This window comes from Manis pentadactyla, chromosome 4 (assembly GCF_030020395.1).
Source record: "Manis pentadactyla isolate mManPen7 chromosome 4, mManPen7.hap1, whole genome shotgun sequence".
In the NCBI taxonomy this organism is placed as follows: Eukaryota; Metazoa; Chordata; class Mammalia; order Pholidota; family Manidae; genus Manis; species Manis pentadactyla.
Genome location: NC_080022.1, coordinates 40,099,219 through 40,126,801, shown reverse-complemented (window position 1 = coordinate 40,126,801; position 27,583 = coordinate 40,099,219). Strand labels below are relative to the sequence as shown.

At 36.8% G+C, this 27,583-nt stretch overlaps 1 protein-coding gene across 2 annotated transcripts in view; it reads left to right on the top strand.

The window, feature by feature from the left end:
* The window catches only part of FAF1 (Fas associated factor 1), a 559,668-nt gene that overhangs the window by 486,469 nt on the left and 45,616 nt on the right, over nucleotides 1-27,583 (top strand). For both annotated transcript variants that reach the window (XM_057500197.1, XM_036892803.2), the window contains exons 16-17: nucleotides 21,590-21,670; nucleotides 22,720-22,797. In XM_057500197.1, coding sequence (XP_057356180.1) covers nucleotides 21,590-21,670; nucleotides 22,720-22,797 — 159 coding nt within the window. The remainder of the gene's footprint in view (nucleotides 1-21,589; nucleotides 21,671-22,719; nucleotides 22,798-27,583) is intronic.

Here is a 27,583-nt window from a genome sequence, read left to right as displayed (position 1 = left end):
GAAGGAGAAGTAATGAAGAGTATTTCAGGCCAAGGATGAAGGATGTATAAAGGTAGGGAGGGATGCAAAAGTCTGATTCGTTCAGGGAGCTGTGAGAGGGTTTGTATGGCTGAACATAGGGTATGTGGAAGAGGAAGTGGGCAATAAAGCTGATAAAGTATGTGAGGACAGCTGTTCTGAGATAGTTAGACTTTATCCTGGACGTCTGGGGAAATCATGGAAAGTTAGAAAAGAGTATTGTGATGTGCTTTTTATTTTAAAAAGGTAACTTTTATTGACACTGTGCTTTCAACAATGGAAATTTTATAACTGTGGTATGTAATCACAGAATCTCCATAGAAATAACCAAAAAAAGTCCTTTGTTCCTTTCTTTTAGATGAAATTTTAAACACTTTCTACCATAGAGACTAAACATCTTTCTTTTTCCTACAGTACCTGGCCCAATGTATTATTCACAGTAGTTGTTCAACAGTCATTGCCTCAAATTAAGCCAAGATATCAAGTGGTTCAGAATAAAAAGTTCTATATCTAAACTTCTAAGACAGGTGATTTGTTCAAATGTGTGTAGAGTTAGAAATTACTCCTCCACTTTTCCTAGATACCTAGAAACCTGTCCAAATGTGTAATTCTCTTCCATACTTATGTTTAACCAAATTGTTAATTTGAAATCCTTTTCAAGACCTTCTACTATTAGCCCCTGTAAAATTTGAAATACGCTGCTGTGAGACCTTTGACTCTAAATCTTTACACTAATGTCAGAAATAGGTTATGGATTCTGATTTTTTATACTGAAAAAATTACTCTTTCCATCTGATCTTCCCTTTTCCTGAGGCTGTCTCTAGACTTCCATGAACTTTAAATCTCAGGGTTTTATTCCCTACTTACTTAAAGTTAAAAGTTTAAAAAGCTGAAACCAACATTTATAATGATTTTAAAAGGTTAGCAAACTTTTTCTGTGAAAAATTAGGTAGTAAATATTTTTAGTTTTGGAGCCCATAAACTCTTTGTCACAACTACTCAACTGTGCCTTTGTAGCACAAAAGTAGCCAAAGACAATACATTAATGAAAGGGCATAACTATGTTCCAGTTAAACTTTATTTATAAAAACAGGCTGCAGTCCACTTTGGCCCAAAGACCATAGTTTGCTGACCCATGATTGAAAATAAGCTTCCTCCCCCTTTCTCATCTCTCTGCCCTCTGGAAGGAATTCTGACTAGAGAAGTAGTAACAGAATGTAGTGTCCAGATTTTATTAGAGACAATTACATCATCTCTGTTACTCCTGCCCCCTAAAATATCCAGACTATTTAGCTGGACTTTCCATGTACGAGGGGTGCCATATTGTAGAAAAAAATATGTTTGTGAGCAATCTATGTGACTTTTTGGGAACCAATTGTGGGATCTCTGTTCAAAAGCATCATGTATTTGTTTGCATTTTCTCGTTTCCCGAACTTCTTCCTGGATGCTAAAGGTTTAGGTATAGTCCCACCATCTAACCATTCTTTTCCACCAGTATGGATGAACTTCCCCCATTTATGGCTTTCGTGAAAGCAAAAATAATATCCCAACCACTTATCACTTAAGCAATGTTAGGTACATTAATTTTAGCCAAAGAGATTCTTGCTTTTTGTAAGATCCTCTGCTCAGAAGACTGATATGGTCTTCTTAAGGAGTGTTTTTCAAATTTCAGTATACATAGGAATCACCTCAAGATCTTATTAAAATTCATACTCTGATTCAGTCAGTCTGGGGCCCACAATTCTGCATTCCTGACAAGCTTCCAGTTAATTTCAGTGCTGCTTGTATTTGGACCACATTTTGATTAGCAAGGTTCTATGCACTACTGGTTCTACAATCCAGTCATTTAAGATTTTATCATTGGATTAGCAGAATCAAAAATTAGAACTGGTATTCTTCAGGTGAGGTAGCATTCAAAGCTCTGCCTGACTTTGGTGACTTCAACCAATTTCTTTGTTTATTCAGTTTAGTGGTTTCTACAGAACTACACGTTACCATTTGAAATGGTCCTTGTACTAATCTTTCATCCATAATGAAAAATTTAAAAACATTATGTCTTTGAGTATTCCTCCGTTCTCTGTGCTCTCATCTCTTTGTTCTTCTAGACTTCCTAGTAGGTGCACATTAGACACTGATTATATCCTCCATGTCTCTTAACTTCTCTATCATATATTTTTTTTTCATCTTTGGTTGTAATTTAGGTAATTTCTTTAGATTACTTCTTCTTCATTAATTCTCCCTTCATCTGTGTCCAAGCTGCTATTTAATCCATTCATTGATTTTTTTCAGTATTATTAATTTTCTAAAGCTATCTTGAAGTATAATTGATATATAATAAACTGTACCTATATAAAGTGCACAATTTGAAAAGTTTTGACATATTTATACACTCATGAAACCCTCACCACAATCAAAATAGTAAATATATACAGATCTATCACTCTCAAAAGTTTCCTCATGTATCTTTGTAACCCCTTCCTCCTGTCTCTGCCTGCCAACACTCCAACTCCCATACAACCACTGGTCTGTCTCTCACTACAGATTTGTTTGCATTTTCCCAAATTTTATAAAAATGTAATCATACAGCATATACTCTTTAGTCTGGGTTCTTTCACTCAGCATAATGAGATTTATCCATGTTGTTGCATGTTTCAGTAATTCATTCCTTTTAATTGCTGAGTAGTATTCCACTATATGTATATGTAGTGATTTGACTTTTTTTTGGTTCTAGTAACATTTTTTTAATAGAAGTGGAATTCACATAACATACAGTTAATTACTATGTGTATCATTTAGTGGTATTTGGTGTATTCACAATGTTGTACAACCACCATCTAAAAATATTAACAATGCTACCTTTAAGAATAATTTAACATGCCTTTTTAAATACAAGTTTAAAAAAACAGCAAAAAGAATTCAAATTACACTATATTCCTCTTTCTGATTACCTCATCTGTCTCTCTCACTCTCTTTAAACACACACACACACACACACACACACACATGATTGAATATTCAGCTATATTAAAATGCAGTATTCCAGCAGACCCCAAAGCTTCATTCATTGTTAGCTATCCTGGATCCTAAAACAGGCTGCCAACATATAGGACAAGTCTAGCCTCTGATAGCCACTAAGCAATATGATGGCTATAAAACTTGTGCTTGCAGGATAACTGCCTGAGCTTAGTTTCTGTCAGTCACTGAAACAAACACTGCAAATTTTAATTAATTCACTCTAAATACTGATGTGCTCTTAGCCCCTGGTGGAAAGATTTTAGATCTGCACTTTAATTGAACCTTGTACATGACCACCACCATCATCATTTTAATTTAGTGATTTCAAGTGGGCAAAGCTAAGAATGGGTAGTTTCAGTTCTCACTAAATTGTTTCTTCTCTCTGTCTCCTCTATTTTTACTGTTTCGAGAATGAAGTTGGGTGGTCTTATTCAACCTTATATGCTGTCTTCTTGGTTCTTGAAAGGAATCCACTTTGTATTATCGGCCCTCAGTAACTGACCCTAAGTCACCCAGTTCTGAGCAAATTTGTTTTGAGTCTCTGACTGACATTTGGTCTCCCTTAGAAAACTCAATTTTCCCAACCTAGTCATGATTGGCTTAAAATTGACATAAAAGCCACACATTACATGGCTTACCACACTCATTCTCTGAAATCTCGAGAAAGGTGAATTGTTATATTATGACAGAGGTTCCAGTACCTGTCTGCTGTGAATAAGGAATGATTTGACAAAAGCCCCTACTGCTGCTTTCAATAGTGTGTATATTTTTTCACATTTAAAAAAGTCTGTTTAACTGTTGATGGATATTTGGATTATTTCCTAGTTTGGGGGCTTTTACAAATAAAACTGCTATGAACATTCATATACAAGTTTTTTCACAGACATTAGTCTTGAATAATTACTGGGACTGGAATGATAAGATCATTTGGTAGGTATATGCTGAAATTTTAAAGAAACTGTCAAAGTGTTTTCCAAAGTGGTTGTACCATTTTACATTCCTGCCAGCAGCATATGAGAGTTCCAGTGGCTCCACATCCTTATCAACCCTTGGCATGATTATTAGTTCTTTTTAATTGTAGACATCATAGCAGGTATACAGTAGTGCCTCATTGTGATTTTAATTTGTATTTTCCTAATGCCTAATGACATCAAGCATCTTTTCACATGCTTGTTTGCAATTCATGTGTCCTTTTTGGTGAAGTGTCTGCAGATATTTTGCCCACTTTTTAAATTGGGTTCTTTGTTGTTTTTGCATTTTTAGAGTTCTTTGTAAGTTCTGTATACAAGTTCTTTATGTGGTAAGTCATTTGTAAAGATTTTTGTCCACATTTATGGCTTAGTTTTCATTATAATTTTCAGTTGTCTTTAGGAGAGCAGAAATTTTTTATTTTGATCAAGTCTACTGTAGATATTTTTATTTTATCTATCATACTTTTGAGTCATATCTAAGAAATATTAGCCTAACCCAAGGTCATTATTTTCTCCTATATATCTTCTAGAAGTATTATAGCTTTAGATTTTAGACTGAAGTCTATGATACATTTGAGTTAAATTTTATATATAGTATGAAGTATGGATTGAAGTTCTTTTGTGGGAGGCATTGAAGGGAGATAAGGATATTCACTAGTTCTGGCAGTATTTGTTGAAATGATGTCTTTTTTGCACTGAATTACCTTTGCATCTTTGTCAAAAATCAGTTAGTCTGTATAACTGTATATCTGGACTCCATTCTGTTCTTTTGTTCTTTCATCTGTCTTTATACCAATACCACACCCAATTATTGTTGGCTTTATAATAAATCTTGAAATCAAGTAGTGTAACTCCTCTTTGTTCTTTGCATAGTTGTTTTGGCTAATCTAATCCCTGTGTATTTCCATATGAATTTTATAATCGGTCTGTCGATTTCTATAAGAAAATACTGCTGGTATTTTTATTAGAATTGCATTGAATCTGTAGCTCATTTGGAGAAAATTAATATATAAAAATATTGACTGTTCTGATCCATGAAAATGATGTATCTCGCCATTTATTTAGGTCTTCTTTAATTCAGCAATGTTTTGTAATTTTCAGTGTACATCTTTTTGTCAAACTTCTAAGTATTTCACATATCTTATGTTATTATAAATTGTATTTTTTAAATGAAAAGTTCTGATCATTTATTGCTAGTGTATAGAAATACAGTTGCTTGTTCTATATCCATTTTATATCCTGCAACCTCACCAAAATCTCTTTTTGATTCTAATAGATTTTTGGTAGAATCCACAAAATTTTCCACATCTCCTATCATTTTATTTGTGAGTAGAGAGATTTCTACTTCTTCCTTTTCACTCTGGATGCTTTTTATTTATTTTTCTTGCCTTAGATTTGAAAACCAGTCTGTGATTCAATGTTTGATTATCTCAGTGGATGCAGAAAAAAGCATTAGATAAGAGCTAATCCATTGCTGATAGAAACTTTCAGTAAAATAGGAGTAGAGTAGAACCTGACAAAGGGCATCTATTAAAAATCTGCAAGCTAACATTTTACTTACTAATGAAAGATTGAATGTTTCCCTGCTAAGATCAGAAAAAAGGCAAGGATGTCTGTTCACATCATTTTTATTCACTACTGAGCTAGAGATTCTAGCCAGTCTAATAAGCAGTAACTCTCCATTTTCCCTCCCCTCCGCCCCTGATAACCTCTAATCTGCTTTCAGTGTCAATGAATCTGCCTATTTTAGATACTTCATTTAAGTGGAAACATTCAATATTTGTCCTTCTGAGTCTGGCTTCTTTTACTTAGTATAATGTCTTTAACATTTATCCATGTTGTAGTATATATCAGAACCTCATTCCTTTTTATGGCTGAATGATAATCCCTTGTATCTATATGCCACATTTTGTGTATCCATTCTTCTGTTGATAGACACTTGATTGATTAATTAATTCCTAGATACCAAAAATAAAGAGGAACTGAGAATCAGAGCTGTAAATGATGAGGTAATGTGGGACATGACAAGACAGATTATCTGCCTGGTAACCTAGAGGCTCAATTGGAACCAGAGGATTTTATTTTAGATACAAATAAGGTAGGGAGTTGTAGAAGTTTTCTGTAGAATAACTTTTGGCAGTACAGTACAGGTATAATTCTTGGTTGGATTTGTTTCTACCTTATGGCTATTGTGAATAATGATCCTATGAACATTGTGGTAACTGAGTGTCCCTGCATGCCTGTATGTGAGTGTGTGGGGCAGCAGTGCCGTTCTGGAGGCCTGGCCCATCTGGAATTTTGTGAGGGGTGAGGGACCAGAGCAGCAGGACCAGCATCGGGGGTCAGCACACCCTCCCACTCCCCAATCCTGGGGCCAGGGACCACCAGGGTAAGTCCCTACCTAAAGGACTTCCTTTAGATTTTACTGTAGTGTACATGCTAGTGATTAATTCTTTCAGCCTTTTTATATCTGAAAAAGTCTTATTTCGTTTATCTATCTTGGCCATTTATATATCTTCTTTGGAGAAATGTCTATTCAAGTCCTTGGCCCATTTCTGAATTAGATTTTATTGTTGGTGGTGGTATTGAGTTATAGATGTTCTGGATATTAAAACTCTTATCAGATATATGATTTGTAAATATTTTTCTCCTGTGGATTGTCTTTTTGCTCTCTTGACAATGTCCTTTGATGCACAGAAGCTTTTAATTTTGATGAAGCCTAACTTATTTATTTTTTCTTTTTAATGCCTATGCTTTCAGTGTCATACTGAAGAAATCATTGCCTAATCCAAGCACATGAAGACTTTTAGCTATTTTTTCTTCTAAGAGTTTTATAGTTTTAACTCTTAATTCTGAGTCTTTGATCCACTTTGGATTGATTTTTTTTTAATATAGTGTAAAGTGGGGTTCCAACTTCATTCTTTGGCATCTGGATATCTAGCTTTCCCAGCACCAGTTGTTGAAAAGACTGTCCTTTTGCCATTGAATAGTCTTGATACCCTTGTTAAAAATCTGTCATATATGTGAGAGTTTATTTGTGGGCTCTCTATTATATTCCATTGGTCTAGATGTCTGTCCTTGTGCCAGTACTATAGTGTTTTGATTACTGCAGCTTTGCAGTAAATTTTGGAATCAGGAAATGTGAGTCCTCCACATTTTTGTTCTTTTTCAAGACTGTTCTGGCTATTTGGGGTCCCTTGAGTTTCCATATGATTTTAGAATGGGTTCCTCTATTTCTATAAAAAAGTCATTAGGATATACTTTGATAATTTACTAAAGAGATTTAAATAATAATAAAAATGTATTAATTTACCATGAATCTCCCATTTCAAGTTCTCTTCATTCCTTAGGGTAGGTCCAGATTTCCAACTGGTTGGTATTATTTTCTTCCTACCCAAAGGATTTCCTTTAGATTTTACTATAGCGTACATGCTAGTGATGAATTCTTTCAGCCTTTTTATATCTGAAAAAGTCTTATTTCATCTTCAATTGTAGAAGTTTTTACTGAGTATAGACTTCTTGGTTGGCAAGTTTTTTTTTCTTTCAGTGCTTTAAAGATGTTGTTCCCATCTTCTCACTTGCACTGTTTCTGATGACAAGTCCGCTCTCATTCTTAATTTGTTCCCTTATACATACTACGTCATTTCTTTTCTCTGACTTCTTTTAAGATTTTTCTTTTTATTATTAATTTTATGCAATTTGGTTATGATGTGCTTTAGTGTAACTTTATTTCTTTATTTTTATTGAGGTATTGTTGATATATGATCTTTTAAGTATACAACACAGTGATTAAACAATTACCTAAATTATTAAATCCTTACCCCCATTAGTGCAGTTACTATCTGTCAACATAGGAAGGTATTACAGAATAATTGGCTATATTCTCCATGCTATACTACCATCCCCATGACCAACTTATATTATGATTGAGAATTTTTGTGCCTCTTTATCCTCCCACTTTCCCTACCCCACCAACCCCTCCTCCATGGTAACTACCAGTCACTTCTTAGTGTCTTTGAGTCTACTGCCACTTTGTTCATTTTGTTTTGTTTTTGTTTTTATATTCTACAAATAAGCGAAATCATGGTATTTATCTTTCTCTGCCTGGGTTATTTCACTAAGCATAATACCCTCTCAGTCCATCCGTGTTGTCACACAGTGTAGCTTACTTTGTGTTTCTTTTGTACAATGTTCATTTAGATTCTTTGATCTGTGGTTTTATAATTTTTATCAAATTTGTAAAATCTTTAGTCACCACTGCTTAAGATAAATTTTCTCCCCCAATCTCCCAGCACCTACTCCCAGACTCCAGTTACACCTATAATATACTGCCAAGGTTATCCCATAGAAAACTTCTACAATTCCCTACCTTGCTTGGGTTCAGAATAACATTCTCTGGTTCCAACTGGCCTCTAAGTTACCGAAATAGATAATCTGCCTTGTCAGGTTCCATATTACCTCATCTTTTACAGCTCTGATTTTTAGTTTCCTCTTTATTTCTGGCATCAAGGAATTAATTAATTAATTAACTTCTCACATGCTGAGTAATACTTTTAGCTTCTTTTTAAAAAAATATTTCAGCTACTATAAGTATTTTTTCTATTGTTTTATTTTTTATTTATATTTTTTTATTATGGTATCATTAATATACAATCTTATGAAGGTTTCCCATGAGCAACATTGTGGTTACTGCATTCACCCATATTATCAAGTCCCACACACACACACCCCATTGCACTCACTGTCCATCAGTGTAGTAAGATGCTGTAGAGTCACTACTTGTCTTCTCTGTGCTGTACTGCCTTCCCCGTTACCCCACTTCATTATGTGTGTTAATCATAATGCCTCTTAATCCCCTTCTCCCTCCATCCCACTCCCTTCTTTTTGGTAACCTCTAGTCCCTTCTTGGAGTCAGTTCTTCAATTTGCTTTGTTGTTATGCTCCACAAATGAGTGAAGTCATTTGGTACTTCTCTTTCTCCACCTGGCTTATTTCACTGAGCATAATATCCACTAGCTCCATCCATGTTGTTGCAAATGGTAGGATTTGTTTTCTTCTTATGGTTGAATAATATTCTATTGTGTATATGTACCACATCTTCTTTATCCATTCATCTACTGATAGACACTTTAAGTATTTTTATTGAGAAAATTTCAGATTATCTTGGTCCATATTTCTTCAGGTAGAGATACCACAGCCATTTCCCTGTTTACAAGATCCCACTTATTGGGGCAAAGAACAAAGTATACATTCTAACCTGGGCATTTGGAAGAACAAATAAATTCTATTTGTGTTTATACGTATGTGTGTATTTGTGTATACATTTGATAAGTATTTGAAATAAGCCTAACCACTACAGCCTGCTTTAATTGATAATTCAGAATTTTGCATTAGTCTTTTAGGGATTGAAAATTACTAATTTAAATACTACAGAGGGGTAACAAGCTGTACCTAAACTCCATTTCTGGTTAAGTTCCTCGTTATGAACCACTTGATAGCTCATAAAATGTTTTCATTATTTGTAATGGGTTGTAGCAAAATCTTACTCAATGGCTTCTGTCCCAGAAATATAAAGCTATACTTAGACACCTGGTATGCCATGGTGGGGAAAAACAAAACAAAAATCAAGATTAGAGGTGAGAAAGACTAGATTTAAATTCTAATTCTAGCACTTTTTTTTTTTTTTTTTTTGTAGATAATTATTTTTTATTGAAGGGTAGTTGACACACAGTATTACATTACATTAGTTTCAGGTGTACAACATAGTGATTCAACATTTACATACATGACAATTCTAGGTACCAGCTATCACCATACCAAGCTGTTACAATATCTTGACTATATTCATTACATCCCGGTTACTTCTTATTTTACCATTGGAAGTGTATACTTTTTTTTCTTTTTTGTGAGGGCATCTCTCATATTTATTGATCAAATGGTTGTTAACAACAATAAAATTCTGTATAGGGGAGTCAATGCTCAATGCACAATCATTAATCCACCCCAAGCCTAATTTTCATCAGTCTCCAATCTTCTGAGGCGTAACAAACAAGTTCTTACATGGAGAACAAATTCTCACATAGTGAATAAGTTCTTACATAGTGAACAGTACAAGGGCAGCCATCACAGAAACCTTCGGTTTTGCTCATGCATTATGAACTATAAACAGTCAGTTCAAATATGAATACTCATTTGATTTTTATACTTGATTTATATGTAGATACCACATTTCTCTCTTTATTATTATTATTTTTAATAAAATGCTGAAGTGGTAGGTAGATACAAGATAAAGGTGGAAAACATAGTTTAGTGTTGTAAGAGAGCAAATGTAGATGATCATGTGTGTGCCTGTAGACTATGTGTTAATCCAAGCTAGACAAGGGCAATAAAACATCCACGTATGCAGAAGATTTCTTTCAGAACGGGGGGGTGAGGTTCTAAGCCTCACCTCTGTTGATCCCCAATTTCTCACCTGATGGCCCCCCTGCGACTGTGCCTGTCTTAGGTTGTTCCTCCCTTGAGGAATCTTACCTGTCTCTGGCTAACCAGTCATCTTCCAGGGCCATACAGGGAAATGTAAAGTTGGTAAGTGAGAGAGAAGCCTTATTGTTTGAAATGGTTAGCTTTTTACTTCTTTGCATATTTATGCCCTGTAGCTTCTATGCCCAGCATTTGTCTTGAGGTATCTCTACCACTTGGAAGAATTATGATACTCGGTAAATTTGATATGAGGCACGAATTCTATTTAAGGGTTGTAATTAGGAAGGAAGAAGAAAAGCTATAGAAGTAGCAGGTGGTAGAAAACATGGGAAGATTGATTATTTCTTTGACATATCTTCTTGTAGAGTAACTTAAGCATGTATAGGTTTTAAGCTACTACTTAAATTGCACACACACATTAACATAATAGGAGTATAGTTACATAACCAAAGCAAAACTGTAATTACCAGCCATCTCCAGTGAAACCAAGAAAACCAGTTAGGCACCTTAGGCATTTGTGAAAACTTATCTATGATATGGTGGATATTGTCCAACTGAACTTGAACAGTCTGAGAGAAATCAGACAAATTAAAACAACCCATTCCTGGGGAATGTTCACATCCCTCTGTTCTTTTAACAGTAAATAGTCTGTAGTTGTAAGATTTTGGAGTGCTACAATTTGCACTTCTCCTAATTCTTGGTTGAGTTCCAACAGTATAGATCCAGTCAAATTTGTTGTTTTACTGTATGCACAGGCCAGCTTAAATATCTCCTTCCTCATTCCCATGGCAAGTCCAGGAACTGGTGGGAAGAGTGCGTCTACAGCTGTAGCAGTGCGTGGATCTTTGTTGGGATTTTTTGATGATCGTCTTCTGGCATGAGTCTTCCAGAGAGAACTGATGTTGGAAGTTCTTTTTCATATCGTATCTTAGTTCATTTTCGGGGTAGCCCAATTAGGCTTTGATCCTCTGTATAAACACAGACCCTTTGCCTACACTTTTATATGCTCTTTATACTCTTGTGTAGAACTCATTGGAGGTTACCACACAGGAACTACCCCTTTTTTTTTTTTGGTATCACTAATCTACACTTACATGACGAATATTATGTTTACTAGGCTCTCCCCTATACCAGGTCCCCCCTATAAACCCCCTTACAGTCACTGTCCATCAGCGTAGCAAAATGTTGTAGAATCACTACTTGCCTTCTCTGTGTTGTACAGTCCTCCCTTTTCTCCTACCCCCCCATGCATGCTAATCTTAATACCCCTACTTCTCCCCACCCCTTATCCCTCCCTACCCACCCATCCTCCCCAGTCCCTTTCCCTTTGGTACCTGTTAGTCCATTCTCGAGTTCTGTGATTCTGCTGCTGTTTTGTTCCTTCAGTTTTTCCTTTGTTCTTATATTCCACAGATAAGTGAAATCATTTGATATTTCTCTTTCTCCGCTTGACTTGTTTCACTGAGCATAATACCCTCCAGCTCCATCCATGTTGCTGCAAATGCTTGGATTTGCCCTTTTCTTATGGCTGAGTAGTATTCCATTGTGTATAAATACCACATCTTCTTTATCCATTCATCTATCGATGGACATTTAGGTTGCTTCCAATTCTTGGCTATTGTAAATACTGCTGCGATAAACATAGGGGTGTACTGATCTTTCTCATACTTGATTGCTGCATTCTTAGGGTAAATTCCTAGGAGTGCAATGCCTGGGTCAAATGGTAGGTCTGTTTTGAGCATTTTGATGTACCTCCATACTGCTTTCCACAATGGTTGAACTAACTTACATTCCCACCAGCGGTGTAGGAGGGTTCCCCTTTCTCCACAGCCTCGCCAACATTTGTTGTTGTTTGTCTTTTGGATGGCATCCATCCTTACTGGTGTGAGGTGGTACCTCATTGTAGTTTTAATTTGCATTTCTCTGATAATTAGCGATGTGGAGCATCTTTTCATGTGTCTGTTGGCCATCTGTATTTCTTTTTTGGAGAACTGTCTGTTCAGTTCCTCTGCCCATTTTTTAATTGGGTTATTTGTTTTTTGTTTGTTGAGGCGTGTGAGCTCCTTATATATTCTGGATGTCAAGCCTTTATCGGATGTGTCATTTTCAAATATATTCTCCCATACTGTAGGGATCCTTCTTGTTCTATTGATGGTGTCTTTTGCTGTACAGAAGCTTTTCAGCTTAATATAGTCCCACTTATTCATTTTTGCTGTTGTTTTCCTTGCCCGGGGAGATATGTTCAAGAAGAGGTCACTCATGTTTATGTCTAAGAGGTTTTTGCCTATGTTTTCTTCCAAGAGTTTAATGGTTTCATGACTTACATTCAGGTCTTTGATCCATTTTGAGTTTACTTTTGTTTATGGGGTTAGACAATGGTCCAGTTTCATTCTCCTACAGGTAGCTGTCCAGTTTTGCCAGCACCATCTGTTGAAGAGACTGGCATTTCGCCATTGTATGTCCATGGCTCCTTTATCAAATATTAACTGACCATATATGTCTGGGTTAATGTCTGGATTCTCTAGTCTGTTCCATTGGTCTGTGGCTGTGTTCTTGTGCCAGTACCAAATTGTCTTGATTACTATGTCCTTATAGTAGAGCTTGAAGTTGGGGAGTGATATCCCCCCTACTTTATCCTTCTTTCTCAGGATTGCTTTGGCTATTCGGGGTCTTAGGTGTTTCCATATGAATTTTTGAATTATTTGTTCCAGTTCATTGAAGAATGTTGCTGGTAGTTTCATAGGGATTGCATCAAATCTGTATATTGCTTTGGGCAGGATGGCCATTTTGACGATATTAATTCTTCCTAGCCATGAGCATGGGATGAGTTTCCATCTGTTAGTGTCCCCTTTAATTTCTCTTAAGAGTGACTTGTAGTTTTCAGAGTATAAGTCTTTCACTTCTTTGGTTAGGTTTATTCCTAGGTATTTTATTTTTTTATGCAATTGTGAATGGAGTTGTTTTCCTGATTTCTCTTTCTGTTGGTTCATTGTTAGTATATAGGAAAGCCACAGATTTCTGTGTGTTGATTTTGTATCCTGCAACTTTGCTGTATTCCGATATCAGTTCCAGTAGTTTTGGGCTGGAGTCTTTAGGGTTTTTTATGTACAGTATCATGTCATCTGCAAATAGTGACAGTTTAACTTCTTCTTTACCAATCTGGATTCCTTGTATTTCTTTGTTTTGTCTGATTGCCATGGCTAGTACCTCCAGTACTATGTTAAATAACAGTGGAGAGAGAGGGCATCCCTGTCTAGTTCCTGATCTCAGAGGAAATGCTTTCAGCTTCTCGGTGTTCAATATAATGTTGGCTGTGGGTTGATCATAGATGGCCTATATTATGTTGAGGTACTTGCCCTCTATTCCCATTTTGCTGAGAGTTTTTATCATGAATGGATGTTGAACTTTGTCAAATACTTTTTCAGCATCTATGGAGATGATCATGTGGTTTTTGTCTTTCTTTTTGTTGATGTGGTGGATGATGTTGATGGACTTTCGAATGTTGTACCATCCTTGCATCCCTGGGATGAATCCCACTTGGTCATGATGTACGATCCTTTTGATGTATTTTTGAATTCGGTTTGCTAATATTTTGTTGAGTATTTTTGCATCTACGTTCATCAGGGATATTGGTCTGTAGTTTTCTTTTTTTGGTGGTGTCTTTGCCTGGTTTTGGTATTAGGGTGATGTTAGCTTCATAGAATGAGTTTGGGAGTATCCCCTCCTCCTCTATTTTTTGGAAAACTCTAAGGAGAATGGGTATTATGTCTTCCCTGTATGTCTGATAAAATTCCGAGGTAAATCCATCTGGCCCGTGGGTTTTGTTCCTGGGTAATTTTTTGATTACCACTTCAATTTCGTTGCCGGTAATTGGTCTGTTTAGATTTTCTGTTTCTTTCTGGGTCAATCGTGGAAGATTGTATTTTTCTAGGAAGTTGTCCCTTTCTCCTAGGTTTCCCAGCTTGTTAGCATATAGGTTTTCATAGTATTCTCTAATAATTCTTTGCATTTCCGTGGGGTCTGTCGTGATTTTTCCTTTCTCGTTTCTGATACTGTTGATTTGTGTTGACTCTCTTTTCTTCTTAATAAGTCTGGCTAGAGGCTTATCTATTTTGTTTATTTTCTCGAAGAACCAGCTCTTGGTTTCATTGATTTTTGCTATTGTTTTATTCTTCTCAATTTTATTTATTTCTTCTCTGATCTTTATTATGTCCCTCCTTCTGCTGACCTTAGGCCTCATTTGTTCTTCTTTTTCCAATTTTGATAATTATGACATTAGACCATTCATTTGGGATTGTTCTTCCTTTTTTAAATATGCTTGAATTGCTATATACTTTCCTCTTAAGACTGCTTTTGCTGCGTCCCACAGAAGTTGGGGCTTAGTGTTGTTGTTGTCATTTGTTTCCATATATTGCTGGATCTCCATTTTGATTTGGTCATTGATCCATTGATTATTTAGGAGCGTGTTGTTAAGCCTCCATGTGTTTGTGAGCCTCTTTGCTTTCTTTGTACAGTTTATTTCTAGTTTTATGCCTTTGTGGTCTGAAAAGTTGGTTGGTAGGATTTCGATCTTTTGGAATTTTCTGAGGCTCTTTTTGTGTCCTAGTATGTGGTCTATTCTGGAGAATGTTCCATGTGCACTTTAGAAGAATGTATATCCTGTTGCTTTTGGATGTAGAGTTCTATAGATGTCTATTAGGTCCATCTGCTCTACTGTGTTTATCAGTGCTTCCGTGTCCTTACTTATTTTCCGCCCAGTTGATCTATCCTTTGGGGTGAGTGGTGTGTTGAAGTCTCCTAGAATGAATGCATTGCAGTCTATTTCCCCCTTTAGTTCTGTTAGTATTTGTTTCACATATGCTGGTGCTCCTGTGTTGGGTGCATATATATTTAGAATGGTTATATCCTCTTGTTGGACTGAGCCCTTTATCATTATGTAGTGTCCTTCTTTATCTCTTGTTACTTTCTTTGTTTTGAAGTCTATTTTGTCTGATATTAGTACTGCAACCCCTGCTTTCTTCTCGCTGTTGTTTGCTTGAAATATGTTTTTCCATCCCTTGACTTTTAGTCTGTACATGACTTTGGGTTTGAGGTGAGTTTCTTGTAAGCAGCATATAGATGGGTCTTGCTTTTTTATCCATTCTATTACTCTATGTCTTTTGATTGGTGCATTCAGCCCATTAACATTTAGGGTGACTATTGAAAGATATGTACTTATTGCCATTGCAGGCTTTAAATTCGTGGTTACCAAAGGTTCAAGGTTAGCCTCTTTAGTATCTTACTGCCTAACTTAGCTCGCTTATTGAGCTGTTATATACACTGTCTGGAGATTCTTTTCTTCTCTCCCTTCTTATTCCTCCTCCTCGATTCTTCATATGTTGGGTGTTTTGTGCTGTGCTCTTTCTGGGAGTGCTCCCATCTAGAGCAGTCCCTGTAAGATGTTCTGTAGGGGTGGTTTGTGGGAAGCAAATTCCCTCAGCTTTTGTTTGTCTGGGAATTGTTTAATCCCACCCTCATATTTGAATGATAGTCGTGCTGGATAAAGTATCCTTGGTTCAAGGCCCTTCTGTTTCATTGTATTAAATATATCATGCCATTCTCTTCTGGCCTGTAGGGTTTCTGTCGAGAAGTCTGATGTTAGCCTGATGGGTTTTCCTTTATAGGTGACCTTTTTCTCTCTAGCTGCCTTTAAAACTCTTTCTTTGTCCTTGATCTTTGCCATTTTAATTATTATGTGTCTTGGTGTTGTCCTCCTTGGATCCTTTCTGTTGGGGGTTCTGTGTATTTCCGTGGTCTGTTCGATTATTTCCTCCCCCAGTTTGGGGAAGTTTTCAGCAATTATTTCTTCTAAGTTACTTTCCATCTCTTCCTCTCTCTTCTTCTTCTGGAACCCCTATAATACAGATATTGTTCCTTTTGGATTGGTCACACAGTTCTCTTAACATTGTTTCATTCCTGGAGATCCTTTTATCTCTCTCTATTTCAGCTTCTATGCGTTCCTGTTCTCTGGTTTCAATTCCATCAATGGCCTCTTGCATCCTATCCATTCTGCTTATAAACCCTTCCAGAGTTTGTTTCATTTCTGCGATCTCCTTTCTGGCTTCTGTAATCTCCCTCCGGACTTCATCCCATTTCTCTTGCGTATTTCTCTGCATCTCTGTCAGCATGTTTATGATTCTTATTTTGATTTCTTTGTCAGGAAGACTGGTTAGGTCTGTCTCCTTCTCTGGTGTTGTCTCTGTGATCTTTGTCTGCCTGTAGCTTTGCCTTTTCATGGTGATAGGAATAGTTTGCAGAGCTGGGACGAGTGACGGCTGGAAGAACTTCCCTTCTTGTTGGTTTGTGGCCCTCCTCTCCTGGGAGAATAGCGACCTCTAGTGGCTTGTGCTGGGCAGCTGCGCGCAGACAGGGTTTCTGCTTCCTGCCTGGCTGCTATGGAATTTATCTCCGCTGTTGCTGTGGGCGTGGCCTGGTTCAGGCCTCTGCTCCCAAGTGGTGGAGTCGCGGTGGAGGGGGAGCGGCCTGGAGGCTATTTATCTCCATAAGGGGCCTACCTGCTCCCTGCAGCCCAGGGGTTAGGGTGCCCAGAGATCACCGGATTCCCTACCTCTGGATTAAGTGTCCCACCCTGCCCCTTTAAGACTTCCAGAAAGCACCCGCCAAAACAAAAGAATGACCACACCAAAAAAAAAAAAAAAAGGTGGCCGCTCGTTTTTCTTTACTCACCGGTGTTGCTGCCCTGTTTCCCTAGTATTGGGGGCCCTATCCCTTTAAGACTTCCAAAAAGCGCTCGCCAAAACAAAACAGCAAAAAAAAATGGTCTCTCACTTTTCTCATGTCCTCCAGCGCCCGGCCTCCGGTGCCCGCTCACTGTTCTTGCTGCCCTGTTTTCCTAGTATCCAGAGCCCTGCACTCTGGCCCGGATGGCTGGGGCTGGGTGTTCGGCAGTCCTGTGCTCTGTCTCCCTCCCGCTCTGCCTATTCTTCTCCAGCCGGGAGTTGGGGGGATGGGCGCTCGGCTCCCGCCGGGCCGGGGCTTGTATCTTACCCCCTTCGCGAGGCACTGGGTTCTCTCAGGTGCAGATGTGGTCTGGATATTGTCCTGTGTCCTCTGGTCTTTATTCTAGGAAGGGTTGTCTTTGTTATATTTTCATAGATATATGTGGTTTTGGGAGGAGATTTCCGCTGCTCTACTCACGCCGCCATCTTCCGTCCCTCCCTAATTCTAGCACTTCTTAAAAGTTATTATAATACTCAGGATAAGAAACATACTTCAGTAAAAATTGCTAATCTGAAGAATATTAGCGGCTATAGAACCTAAGGTATATAACTGATGAACCCTGATAATTACACTCATCATCTAACAAATAAAACTAAAAATTGAGGGCCTGCCATACGTAAGACAGTACCCTAGGTGCAATAGCAGATACAAAACATATCAAGTAGAGATCTTCTGGGAGCTTACAGCTCAGATAGAGAGCAGTGAGACAAATATACAAATGAGTGTAGCACAAAGCAGTATGAGAGCAGTGATAAATGTGCTACCGATAAAAGACTCCAGAAGAGGCTATCACTTAGTTCTGAGCAATATGACTTATCACTTTAGTGTGATAAAGAGTATTTTAATAACAAGTAGCCTAAGCCATACCTTGGGCAACAGCTGAGACCTGTTTCTGAGCCTGACCATCCAGATGTTCTACCTCCAAACAACCAATATGTATTGCTAGTCACTTCATCTGTTGTGTCCACTCAGATTTAGAAAGGGGAACTTCCACAAAGACAGTATTTATAGGACACAGGAGAAGTTCCAAGCAGCACATCTACAGGTTGTAAGAACAAATTTATACATGAAATATTAACCATAGCACCTGGAATGTTCTTAAAAATCTAATCATACAGAGTAGTGTGGGGAAAATGCCCAAGCAGTGTTCTCTAGATCCCAGAATTGTAGACAACTGTGACCAGGACAGTTGGAGAGGTAAGTATAAAATCCACAAGACAGAAAAAAAGAAATGATAGCCATTCTCAAGCAACTACCAAACATGCAAGAAGATCCTGAGTCACATGCCTGAGCCAGCCCTTCTCTCTGTGGTGGTCAGAGAGGTCTATGGGCAAGCGAAAGAGCATTGGATTGAAAGGTGGGTGGGCAGCGGGGGAGCACAAAGTTGGTGGGAGACCTGGGTTCAGGTGTAAGCTCTGCCACTGACTTAATGGGTGTTCTTACATTAATCATTTACCCTCATATAATTTCAGTTTTTTCATCGGTACAGTGGCTCTTTCAGACATATTAGTCTCTTATATTTCTAAAAGTATATGAAAAGCTGGTAGGATTTTGGATGATAGAGTTGATGACGCAGGAACAATACGTATTCCATGTGGAGAGAGTGACATTATTTAAGGAACAAAGAGAAAATAATGCAAAACTTGAGTGCTGAACTCTTCACAGTAAATCAGTGGACTCCTTAAAATAATGATGAAGGTGGTCCAAGCATGATTATCTTTGTCCTCCCCTATTAAAAGGTGGCCTGTCTCTGTATCCCTAGTGCTAGTGTGTTGCCTAATATAAAGTTGGTGCTTAATGAATATTTGTGAGAGGGAAAAAAGGGAAAAGAAATGGAAGGGAATGAAGTGGGGAGGGAAGTAAGCAAGTTAGTTGATTCATGAAGTCCTCACACAACAGGTGCCACATTTTATGGCAGAGATCTCTATATTTAATGGCCTTTCATATCTGCGACAGTCTGTTTTAAAACAGAGCTGTTTACTTAGAATGCATTTATCATAAACAATATTTGTGTTCAAAGGGCTTCCAGCTGTGGTAGCTTTTAGAAGGTCCCTTTGTTGTGTGTACTACTGTCATAAGAAGTCATTTCTGCCCAGCTTGTCAATTTCATTTATTCAAATGGGGCTGCTTTGTGGATGAGCTATCTTTTTCTTCCTTAATTTTTACCGCAGACAATAAATTTTGTATGCATAGAAAGACAATTTATTCATTCAATAGATGCTTATTGAACACCTCCCAAAAACCAGGCAGTGTGCGAAACACATGGAATACAGAGGTGTGTGATATAGTCAAGGTCCCTGCCTTTATGATGCTCAACAGTGGCATGGGGGAATCTCACATTAAATAAATAATTATGTAATAATTAATTAATCGCAAGTATGATAAATGTTTTAAAGGGAAAGTAGAGACTGTACCTAAAGAGAAATCTAAACTAATTTGGAGGGATAGGATTAAGAAAGCAAGGTAAAATTAAAATTTTAAACAACTATTTCCCCATTTAAAATATAGACAACTAAGTTTATTCCCATAGGTTTTTTATTTTATATTAGGGAAATCTGAATTTGGAAAGGCTTATTTGTCCACAGAGTCATAGAAACCTTAGAAATTCAGTCCTGCAATAAATAAGTGACTGAAAAGGGAGACATTATTTACCCAAGAACACACACTTGCTACTGGCAGGGCTAGGACTTAAACTTAGGTCTGCTAAGCCTCCCATTACCTCTCCTCAGTGACAAAAAGTGAAAATATTACATATCAAATACAGATCATCCATAGCCAAGTGAACTCTTAAGTGGCCACTCTGTGCAAACTTGTGTATTGAGTGGAAGAAGGAGTTTACAGAGTGATGAATTAGGCAAATGCAAATAGAAACAGGCAAAATATGTCTTATCAGACTGATTCTATCTGGTCATAATAAAACCTTAGTATATAGACCAAAGTGGAAAATACCCAGTTGGAATTAATGAAAATATATTTAAAAGAATGTGCTTATATTTCATTAAATTATAAATACTAACAGCTAAGTATAAGTCTCCAAGTAGTTTTTAAAACCCACTTTTAGTCATGTGTAATATTATATAACATGTAAATTATTCTGACTTTTTGAAGCCTGAGTGATCTCTCCATTGGGTTAAACATTGTTCATGGTATTTTGTTCCAATATATACCTTTTCATCATAGCTAGTATGGCAATTAGCTTCAGGTCAGCAACTTCTAATTCTTTGTAATTTTTTATTTGAAAGATTGGAAATCAATGAAATGTTACTGTTGGTTGAATCATTGAAAACTAAAATGAGTATGAGACTTCAGGGAGAAGACCAGTCTTAAATAAGTGTCAGAGCACCTAAAGCAGTTCTGAGCATATACTTCCCCTTGAGTAAGCATATATTGAGCTAGGGAGACAAAAAGTTAAGAAGTATTCAGTTAAACCATATGAAATTTCCATTATTATAGGTCAAAAACAGTCAAATATTGGTGACTTCATTAATTAAGCCTATTACACAAAATAACCAAAAAGGGAACCTATACTCTAATGTCTACAGGTGTGGGTATTTATTAAATATAAGTACATGTATATTGGCTGTACTCTGGAATTTAACACATGAGAAATTCTGATAGTTTAATTAACTTAAAATTTCATATTATATCATGATCAAAATGTAGGCAGATAGCATAATCTCTTCAGAAGCTGAAAATATTCTAAAAGATATTAACTTAGATAACTTCTGTTATCCACACTTCATGGATGTGAATACTATGGGTAAATACTTACTTGACAACCAAGCCTTAGTGGTATGGTGTGGACTTAAATTAACCAGGGTATTTTGCTTTCAGCTTCTTTCTATATCAACCGGGGGCAGTAGGCAGGGGACAGATTTTCAAGTCCTTTACTCCCAGTCCTTAGTCCAAATTCTGACAATCTTCAGGTTTCTAATTGGAAAAACCAGGAGGAAAAGGTGAAAATGAACTCAGTATTAGGTACTTTGCTAGACAATTTAAATACTGTTGCTTTTAATTCTTACAACAACCCTATGAGACAAATATTATTTGTTTTACAGTTGAGGAAACTGAGACCTAGTGAGGTTAAATAACTTGCCCAAGGTCACACAGTTTGTAAGCTTCAAACATTCTTAGTTTCACTATACACTGTGCTACTCATCCTATTGTTTGTTTGCTTATTTATATACTTTGCTTATGTATACACTTTAGAAGGGCCTTGTTTAATTATAATGAAGTCACACAGGAGTAAGATGGGGGATTCATTGTTTTTTCTTTAAAAGAAATAATACGGTAGAACACATTTGAATCTTTTCCTTTCTTTTAAGGATGAACGTGAAGCCAGAGAAAATGTGAAGAGAGAGCAGGATGAGGCCTATCGCCTTTCACTGGAGGCTGACAGAGCGAAGGTAGGTTCGGTCAAGGAACTTCTGGGATAAAGAACTCAATCCAGATATTCTTTCATTATTTAAGTGCCAGCCCTTTTATCACTTTGATCCCTAAAAATGTTGGGTTTGCAGTGGAAAAAGCTAGATTCAATTAACAGAAAGAATATAATTCTACCCCTGGTTCTTAAAAGCATGCTCATTCTGACAATAGTTTTTCAAAACTCATGTGAAATGAAAATTAAAAATAGGCTAGTATCTATTTTATTTGTTTCTTTAATCAGTCTATGGTAAAACCTAGCAATTTTTAAAAAGCTCTTCAGATTCAGTCAGGGTTGACAACCACTGATTTATTCAATTCTCCTTGAGCATCTGCTTCTGTACTGGATTTTAAAGGAGGGAAAAGATGAATAAGCGTAAAAGTTTCTGCCCCCTAAAGGCTTACAATGTGTAGAGTAGCTTAAATCAAGAAAACAGATAGCTGTAAAACTTAGGCAAGAACCCTAAATGTTGTAAAGGAAGCACTGAGTTCTATGAGAAGTTAGTGAACAGGAGTTTCAGTGAAAAGTTTTTTTGGAGAGCCAAGAAGTAGGAATGTATTGGGGAGGATTTCATAGAAGAGGTTTCATAGTATATGTGAACTAGATAGAAAAAGAGGAGTAGGAGAGAAGTAATGTATACTAAGTAATTTAATAGCAAGTTTCACTTATAAAAAAGTTAGCCATCTAACAAGGAGCCAGAATGCATGGTTGTACGATAGAGGCTGATGTGGAAGAAAGCTTGACTTTTAGGTAGAGGAGAGGGAACAGAAAAGACCTGAACCGAAGACTAGAGACAGGTTCTGAAGTGTGTGTTCTTGAATGCCACACCTCCCAGAGCTACCAGGTGTTTGAATAGGAGCCTGTGATGATTGGAGACAAGTGCTTTGTTGTTGCTTTCATTTCTATAGGAAAGAGCATTTCCATAGTCACAGTGTACCTCTGCACCGTACTGGGAAGGAGCTCCTTTTTTTTTTTTTTCTAAAGTAAACCAGTCCTTACTGAGTGCTGGCTACCTTTCTCTTTTATCAACAGAGGGAAGCTCATGAGAGAGAGATGGCAGAACAGTTTCGTTTGGAGCAGATTCGCAAAGAGCAAGAAGAAGAGCGTGAGGTAGGGTGTAATTTTTAGAAAAGGTATTCAAAAGCTAGGTTTATTTGTACTGCATCTGATTCTGAGGCTATTAGCATTTCTTCCAACTTACTTCTTTCTGCTTTTCCCAGACTCATTTTAATATATACAATCTAACCTTTCCTTAGAAGAGTCATTCCTGATCTGTTCAATGGAACTCTCAGAAAATTTGACCTTCTGAATTCATGGTCTTCTATCCTTTTCAATTCCTTTCCCCATGTTTTTCCTGACAGATCCTTCTGTCCTTCCTGGTATCCTTCTACCCCAAGAACACAAATACTATATTCTGCCCTTTTCCCAGGCTTCACTTTACCCACCAAAAGACACTGTGAGTTACTTCTGTGACATCTTGCACTGGGCCCCTAACTATGGGAAATCCATTTAGCTTAGAGGAATTTTTTTCCCTTGATTTCATGTCATGTCAATAACAATATTGAGATTGTTCATTCACTCATTTTGCACATTTTTTGAATACTTAGTACATGCCCCAAATCTGTTAGGAGGTAGGGATACAGATATTGGATCCTCCCCTCCAGAAGTCCATAATCTTGTAAAAATAAAATTGCTACACCATATATAAATCTTATTATAAAGATTTTCCTAAAGTGCAGGGATAACAAAAAGAAAAGGTGTCAAATGACTTCCTAGGATGGCTTCACAAAAAAGGATTTTTTAGATCTTTTTTTCTAGATAGGGGTTTAATATTTAATAGCAAGATTCACTTATAAAAAAGGAAGCCACCTAACAAGTGATGGAAAGGCCTGGAGAGTCCTAACTTGGGCTGAAAACTCCATTAGTCCATCATTCTTGGTCAGAGAATGCTACCTCATACTTATTCAACAAATGTTTTTGAACAGGAACTGTGCTGAGCTCTGAAAGAGAAACTAATAATAACAACATTTCTGCCTGCAAGAGAGATTACATCTTGCATGGAAGATACAGTATGTCTACAAGTACCAGCAAATCAAAGAAAAAGATGCTACATAACATTGGAGAAGTAAAAGCAAAATACTTAGGGAGTTCAGGAGCAAAGTAAAAGTCTTCTACAGTTTTGAGAAGCAGACAATACTGCTGAAAAAGTGATATTTGAGCCAGGTCTTGAAAGATGTGTAATATTTCACTGTTTGGAAATCAGTGTTTATTCATGTTCAAACACATTTTTGAGTGCCTGTCACATATGTACAAGATACTATGCCTGACAAACCCTAGTCTCTGTAAGTTGAGAACTGTCAATAATGAAAAGTAGAAAATATTTTGTTGAGCATCCTCTGAGTACAAATACTCTGCTAGCTGCTTTACATATGCGTACTCAATGGCCATTAAAACAAGCTGCAAGGTTAGAGATTTCTCCTTACAAGTGAGAAAATGGAAGCTCATTGAGAAGGCCCACATAGAAATGGGAACAGCTGAGGTTCTCACCTCGGTCCTTGCAACTGCAAAGGTCACACTATTTCTTACTCCTTTTCAGTGCAAGGCTATATATCATTGTATGTATCTGTAGGAATCATGTATACAGAGCATCACAAAAGTTAAGAGAGAGATTTGTCACTCTACTTTTCATCTATTTCAAGAAATAGAGCTTAAAAATTGAGGGCTCTCCGTCTTTCATGCTCTCTTTTACAAATGTTCACTCTCTCTTAATAGTGTGTCATTAACCATATACTTGCTAAATGCCAAGTGTACACAATACATTGAATATTCTGGGCCTAGAGCTTGGTAGCAAATGTACTTCTTCTCATGACTTACCTTATTTACCCTGGGATAAAATTTTCTCTCTTTCCAAATACAAATAAACCCTGTCTTCTCATACAAGACCCCATAAACATCCTTTAGCACATATCTTGCCCCAGTGCATGTGTCCATCTTTAAACATGGGAAAGGATGGGCACAGAGGAAGGGAGGACAAGTTATATTTTGCAAATAGCCATCACTTGCACTTGTCCACTGTTGTGCTCCCAAAAAGCCAAGTTCATTCAGGTAATGCTATGTACTCTATCCCCATTCTCCCAGGGTCACAATTAGAGGTTCTTATAATCCCACCATTAAGAAACAGTTTATGCTCTGCATATCTTAATTTAATTCAATCTTATAAAACTTATGTTGACTCCTTTTTTCATGGATCACCAATTAACATATTTCAGCACACCAGCACACAACAAACAACTCTTTGGGAAAAGGTGGTATTGTGCAACCTCTGAAGAAACTGAGACCCAGAGAGATTATACAGTTTGCTTGTGGTCGCCAAACTGGTTTTTACATAATCTGGACTAGAAGCCAGGTCATCTGACTTTTCACAGTAACACTGCCTCCCCTTCTAATCAGAAATCCTAACCCATATAATTGTATTGAGAAACAAGAGTAATTTTATTATTTTGATATCTTTAGTATTTCAAAGTCCTTTAGAGAAATTAAGTATTGAATAGTCAAATCACCTTAGTTACAGGGAATCCTTAGTAATTGGCCTCATTTTGCTGTGTGGCAACTGTTAGAGTGAAATCAATAAAATGGAGAAAGGCATTTTGATCTGATCTTTGGCATCATAAAGAGAAAGGTTTTAAACTCTGAATACAAAAGTTAACCAGAGACCAGAGAAAACTCTTCATCTCAGACTTTCGGGGAAGTTTTCAGTTATATTCCTCAGAAATGTTTGGATGAACAAGAGAAACTATAGTCTCTTAAGAAGGATATTTGTGGCTCATTTACATGTTTGCAAATAATTCTTTTACTTGTTTTTTATTTCTAAAGTACTAATATGTATCCATGGACAGTTGAGTAAATTAATTAATTTCAAAATTAAAAATACAAGAAGGCTTTAAGATTGTTCTGAAGGAAACACAAAGAAGTGGCAATAAAAATCTCCCATTTTACTAATTTATGTATTTACTTATTCTTTCCAAAACAAGTTTCAAATAATTTTCATAAATACATGCAATTCAAATGGGTTTAAGAAAGAAAGAAAAGATACAGTAATCAGGAAAAGGGCAAATAAAAGAAGATAAAAGCCAAGATTATGATTAACAGGTTGACAATAGACAGTCCAGCTCATGTACCAACTGCATGTGAAAGTATTCTGTACTGTTGCTCAAGATGACCCACAAAATTTGTTCTATGCTTCTCTTGGGCTAAAAATATATATATATGGTCATTTATAAGTTTCACACTGTAGCATCAGATAAAAGCCAGCCTCTGGAAAGGAGCCCAGATTTTTCAAACACCAAGAACTTAGAGCATTGTTTCCTGTGGTTCCCCTTCAAGAGGAAGCTGTGCAATAGGGTGAATACTACCCCCAACCATACCCAATAGCTATAATAGCAATAGCAAGTCTTGTGTAACAGCTTCTTATGACCAAGCAGTTCAATGTCATAAAACCAAAGTGCGGTTTAGCAAAAGCATCTCTGCAAAGGCCCAAATAATATACTTTTCTGTTAGTCCAGTTTAAAGGATGGATTTCATGGCAACTAGAGAAGTATATGAACTACATATCCTTTGAGAAATCCTTCTTGAATATTGCTGGGTTGTTTTGGGGTTGGTTTTTATTTTGTTTTTGTTTTTTTGGCAGGGGGAATGTTGCCAAGTTTTTAGTATATAGAGGTTTCAGCTAAGATTTTTGACTCCCGGGTCTTTTAATCAATTAGTAGGAAGTAAGTATTTCTTAATCTCCTTCTGAATGCAAATAACTAAATCAGGTCCTATGAATACAATACTATATGTGTGAGACAGACCCTACCCTCAAGGAGCTCACTGTCTAATACAGGATGGTAAATGAATACAAAATAACTATAGGAAAAAATACTGTGCTTTTAAAAACCATGAAATAGCACAGAGTGCTAAAGCTTTGTGGAGGAAGATGATTTCTGACATGTAAGACAACAAGAAAGACTTCGTGGAGGAAGGAAGATTTGGAGAATTGGTAGATTTTGAAGGTTAAAGATGAAGTAGAAGAACATTTTGGATGGACTGATGAATAGATGGATGGTTGGGTGGATGGGGAAAGATAGGGCATGGACTGGATAATAATGAACAAAAGAATGAACTTCCTCAGGGAACAGTAAATGGACAAATTTAGAACACAGTCTAAAAATTACAGATGAGGCTAAAAGGGCCAAGTTTTATAGAATCATGGGTAGGAGGGAATAGGCACAAAACTATTATCTTTTGCTGCTGGTTCCCTCAAACAGGGAAGAAAAATGTTACATTCTTGCCCATCTACCCAAAGTTGTTTTCTTTCATGCCCTGGTGCCTCTGCAAGTAGAAAATGTTAAGTAATATTGAAGACTATAAAATGAAAGAAGAGCATGGAATTAGAAGCCTTGGTACTTCCCTTCAATTTTCTGACTTAATGTTTCACAACCATCTTACAAAGTGGATAAGGGAGATAGTATCATTACCATCTTACAGATGAACAAAATAAGACCATAGCAGGATTAAAAAGCCTATTTTAAAATTCTTACCTTAACATTTGCCTGATAAATACAGAACCAAAGCTCTTATCTGATAATTCTTTCTGTGACATTGGAAAATGAAGTGGGACCATAAAATAGGTTATTAAAGTAAAACTGCTCTTCATAATTTGTGTTTTTACTTTATGTACATTGTTTCTTGTCACGTAAAGATAACACCATTACACTGGGCCGTAAGATAGTCAACCCTGCCATCATCACTGTCACTGTCTGTTGAATAATTGATATGAATTAAACTCTGTGCTGAACACTTTACAGACATTATCTTATTGAGTCTCTACAACAGCTTAATAAGGGAGGGGCCAGTA